We start from the raw sequence: 5422 nt of genomic DNA, 5'->3' as shown, positions 1-5422 counted from the left end.
ATTGTCTCCCAAGGGGACACGGTGCGTCTGAATTGTACCTATCAATTTTCTTCCGGTGTTACGGTTTATCCCTTCTGGTACGTGCAGTTCCCCAGCCAGCCCCCCAGGCTCTTCCTGAGGGACCTGGGACGGGAGGACTCGGAAGAAGGGATCAGAAAAGGATTCAATGCCACCCACGATGAAAAGCACAAATCCTTCCATCTGTGGAAACCGTCCAGCGACCTGAGCGACTCCGGGACCTATTACTGCGCCGCGAAAGACACAGTGACACGGGCCGGCCGGGGCGCTGAGCAAAAACCGCTCAGGGAGGGGATGTGCGGAGCAGCACGGAGGCGGGCACCTGGGTCTGGGGTGACTCAGGGGCCGAAAGCGGGGGGTCTGCAAACAATGAACTTGGAACTAAAATCTCTCTCACGCACACACAGTTTAGCTCTCTCCGATTTCCTTCTTTGCCCTAATCCGGAATTTTGCCAGCTCAGAAATGATGCTGAATTTCACGAATCACTAAATAAGATAAAATCCGGAAAGATCAGGACACATCCCCCCTCTCGTGAGCAACTCTGGTGAAAGCTGCCCCCAGCCCCGTTCTCGAAGGAAAGTGCAACCAGATAGTTCAATATCACTGAAACTAAACAGATAAAAAAACACGAACTCTGCCATTATCATGGTGTAGAAGTTCATATGCTAGAGGAAAACTGGTACTGAGCAGTTGAAGAATCTTCACTTGCCCAGGATACATTGATAAACAGTGAGTCTTTACCGGAACATCCCATCTTTGCATCAGAAAAACCGCTGAAGCGAATTCCTATTGTGATCACATTTTGCCGCTTGGAGGCGGTGTGTTCCTAGAAGATAAATAATACAAGTAACAGCCCGTTCTTCTGTCCCCGGCTCTCTGCCGCCCCTGGCGCCAGTCTAGCCCCCGTTTCCTTTTAGATACGGTGCCACTGATGAGGATTTACAGAGCAGAGAGAATCACTCCTGTGAAGTTGGGTTCATGCTGTTCTGAGAGCTCCTGCTGAGAGAGACAACATTCATTTGAAAGGCACCTTTTATAGGGCAGAATTCTTGGCTTCCCTAAACTGGAGCTACTAGCCAAGAAGACAAATAAATTCTTTCGGGGTTAGTAAATTGGTTTTGTTTAGTCAAAGAATCATGAACCCAAGGACGGCTCCAACTTGGCTCTCCGCTGTTATAGTCACAGCTATTCTAAGTGAGTAACATTCAGTGATCTCAAATGTGTTACATTCTATCGAGCCATGTTGTCTGTACTGTGTCTTCATAATTTATGTTAGATGCCGAAGATCAGGAAGTGCTTATATCTGATTGTATCTATTATGTTTATAGTCTATCTCGCGTTTTTGCTGCCTTGTTTGTATCTGTTACCTGCATGTTATTTCTGAGTGTCTCAGCTTCGGTTCTATCTGAGTGTGTCTGCTGCTCTGTTCCTCTCACAGAGGGCATCTATGGAGCAGACTCAGTGACCCAAACTGAAGGCAGCGTTATCACCCGCCAAGGGGATCCGGTGCGTCTGAACTGCACCTATCAGATTTCTGGGTTTCCTTACCCCTTCTGGTACGTGCAGTTCCCCAGCCAACACCCCGGCTGTTCCTGGGGACCTGGGACGCGAGGACTCGGATGAAGGGATCAGAAAAGGGTTCAATGCCACCCACGATAAAAAGAACAAATCCTTCCACCTGTGGAAACCGGCCAGCGACCTGAGCGACTCCGGGACCTATTACTGCGCGGCGAGAGACACAGTGACACGGGCCGTCAGGGGCGCTGAGCAAAAACTGTGCAGGGTCAGTGTGGAGCAGCGAGGAGATGGCCCTGGGGGGCTGGGGGAGTCGGTGGCAGAAAGGGAAGAACTGCAAACATTGAAGTTGAAACAGAAATCTCTGTCTCACACATATTCACTCATTAGCTCTCGGTGTTTTCCTACTTTGCCCTAATCCGGAGTGTCACCATCTCAGAAATGATGGTGAATGTCACGAGTCACCAAGTAAGGGAAAATCAGGAAAGACCAGAACACATCCCCCGTCTCATGAGCAGCTCTAGTGAAAGCTGCCCCCAGCCCCGTTCTCGAAGGAAAGTGCAACCAGATAGTTCAATATCACTGAAACTAAACAGATAAACACACGCACTCTGCCATGATCACGGTGGAGAAGTTCATAAGAACAACAGAATGGCCATACCAGGTCAGACCAAAGGTCCATCTAGCCCAGTATCTGTCTACCGACAGTGGCCAATGCCAGGTGCCCCAGAGGGAGTGAACCTAACAGGTAATGATCAAGTGATCTCTCTCCTGCCATCCATCTCCACCCTCTGACAAACAGAGGCTAGGGACACCGTTCCTTACCCATCCTGGCTAATAGCCATTTATGGACTTAACCACCATGAATTTATCCAGTTCTCTTTTAAACGCTGTTATAGTCCTAGCCTTCACAACCTCCTCAGGTAAGGAGTTCCACAAGTTGACAGTGCGCTGCATGAAGAAGAACTTCCTTTTATTTGTTTTAAACCTGCTGCCCATTAATTTCATTTGGTGACCCCTAGTTCTTGTATTATGGGAATAAGTTAATAACTTTTCCTTATACACTTTCTCCACAACACTCATGATTTTATATACCTCTATCATATCCCCCCCATAGTCTCCTCTTTTCCAAGCTGAAGAGTCCTAGCCTCTTTAATCTCTCCTCATATGGGACCTGTTCCAAACCCCAATCAATTTTATAGAAGTCGATCTTTAGCAACCAATTTTTATACAGTCGATGGTGCATGTCCCCAGTAAGTGCATTAGGTAGGCAGAGTGCCTCCTTAATACTGTGGGTAGCATTGAGTCACGGAGTGGTGCACTGTGGGTAGCTATCCCACAGTTCCTGCTGCCCTTTGGAATTCTGTGTTAAGTTCCCAATATCTGATGGGGCAAAAACGTTGTCAGGGGTGGTTTTGGGTACATGTCGTCAGTCTCTGCTGCTTCCCTCCCTCCCTCCCTCCTTGAAAGCAATGGCAAACAATTGCTTTGTGCCTTATTTCCAGGAACGTTTTACTCCATCTATGACAACACCCTGAATCCCACGCTCTGGTGGTACGAGCTGTACCCAAATGAAGCCCCTCGCCTCTTGCTGACACAATATGAAGCACTGGATAAGGAAGAGAGAAAGATCAGGCGAGGGTTCTCCGCCACACCCAAAGAACAGGAGAGCTTCCACCTGAAAAAAAACTCCAGTGAACTGAGCAACTCTGCCATCTACTACTGTGGCATGAGTGACACAATGATTGCACCCAGCAGGGTCACTGCAGAAAAACCCACTGGGGGAAGATGATGGGACACAGATGTGGCCTAGCTGACCAAATGATATACATTTGTATGGCAACTATGGAGTGAATGTGTCAGATTCCTAGTGGTGGAAATCTGCCTGCCTATCTACCCTGGAGTGATGCGGCAAAGCCCAAGCTGGTGTTAACTGGCCATAGCTCCATTGAAAAATGGTCCAGTTTCTCATTTGTTTTGAAGCAGTGCACTTAAAAGGAAACAGTTGAGCTACTCCTGTTCGCAACAGCGGAGGCTCTGACCCATTAAATTATATGACATTGTGAATGAATTGCAATTCATTCCTCCTGCAACTCCTCTGGTGTCTCCTATGTGAAGGCTTTAGAAATGGAATGAGGTAGAAATTGGGAAGATAGGAACACTGCATTTACCACACTGGATCAGAACAGAGGGCCATCCAGTTCAGTGTTTACTCTTTGACTATCTTCTACCAGCGGTATCAGCTATCAGCGGAAGGGATAAGACACCTTCCGATGGGTAGTTGTTATGGGATTATCTCTGATAGGGGTGTTTCTCCCCTAAACCTGGACAAATATCAGTTTGTCTGAGATTGGAAAGTTTATCCATCTTTCAATTTTTAAGTCCTCATTAGGGAAACTCTGAATTTATCCATAAAATCATCCCACTTTTTTAAAAAACAAAAACAATATCTGGTAAACTGTTGACATCACTTATATATTTTATGCCAATGAGTTCCAAAGGGTCATTAGCTAACATGATAATGAATTTCCATGAACCATTTACCGATTTAAACAAGACTTGTTCATTGGAAAGCTACCATTTAAGGGCCAAACTATGAACTTTCTACTCAAATGTTATTTATACCTTAACATATAAATCTGAAATCTGAAAATCTACTGCAGTTACACAGACATCTTAATGCTTTGAAAGGTTATTCCTCAGGGAACTACTAGGTACTATTTGTAATAAATGACTAGATTGGTAAGGAAGCTGAACATGTTCTTATCTCCCAAGATACCAGAAAAGAAGGAAATGTCTGGGACATGAGTGAATAATCATAGAATCATAGAATCATAGAATTCAAGATCAGAAGGGACCATTATGATCATCTAGTCTGACCTCCTGCAAGATGCAGGCCACATAAGCCGATCCACCCACTCCTTTAGCTAGCGACCCCTGCCCCATGCTTCGGAGGAAGGTGAAAAACCTCCAGGGCCACTGCCAATCTTCCCTGGAGGAAAAATCCTTCACGACCGCAAATATGGCGGTCAGCTGAACCCAGAGCTTGCGGGCAAGACTCTCCAGCACTACCCTCTGGAAAAAGGTTATATCATGTCATTGACCCATTGTACAATTTACCAGTGTGGCACTTAATTGACCTATTGACTAAGCCCGTTATCCTATCATACCATCTCCTCCATAAACTTATCTAGCTTAATCTTAAAGTCATGGAGGTCCTTACTTCCACTGTTTCCCTCGGTAGGCTGTTCCAGTATTGCACTCCCCTGATGGTTAGAAACCTTCGTCTAATTTCAAGCCTGAATTTCCTGACTGACAACTTATATCCGTTTGTCCTCGTGTCCACATTAGCACTGAGCTGAAATAATTCCTCTCCTTCCCTGGTATTTATCCCTCTGATATATTTAAAGAGTGCAATCATATCTCCTCTTATCCTTCTTTTGGTTAAGGAAAACAAACCGAGCTCCTCAAGTCTCCTTTCATACGACAGACCTTCCATTCCTCGGATCATTCTAGTGGCCCTTCTTTGTACCCGTTCAGTTTGAATTCATCCTTCTTAAACATGGGAGACCAAAACTGCACACAATACTCCAAATGAGGTCTCACCAACGCCTTATATAACGGGACTAGCACCTCCTTGTCCCTACTAGAAATACCTCGCCTAATGCATCCCAAGACCGCATTAGCTTTTTTAACGGCCACATCACATTGCCTACTCCTCCTCCGTTACTTCCAACTGATGCGTCCCTAGCTTATAACTAAAATTCTTGTTAGTCATCCCTAAATGCATTACCTTACACTTCTCACTATTGAATTTCATCCTGTTACTAATACTCCAGTTTACCAGGTCATCAAATCTCCCTGGAGGATATCGATCCTTTTCGAATT

The 5422-nt window shown here is 45.7% G+C and overlaps 1 gene segment (V, D, J or C); it reads left to right on the top strand.

Moving 5' to 3' along the window:
* Nucleotides 1-979: 979 nt before the first annotated feature.
* Nucleotides 980-3326, top strand: LOC120392780. The segment is given in 3 exon segments: nt 980-1213; nt 1458-1604; nt 3040-3326. Coding segments are annotated over 3 exon segments (492 nt in total).
* The last annotated feature ends 2096 nt before the right edge of the window (nt 3327-5422 follow it).

This window comes from Mauremys reevesii, unplaced genomic scaffold, assembly GCF_016161935.1.
Source record: "Mauremys reevesii isolate NIE-2019 unplaced genomic scaffold, ASM1616193v1 Contig116, whole genome shotgun sequence".
Taxonomy (NCBI): Eukaryota; Metazoa; Chordata; order Testudines; family Geoemydidae; genus Mauremys; species Mauremys reevesii.
This window is presented reverse-complemented; position numbering and strand designations above follow the sequence as displayed.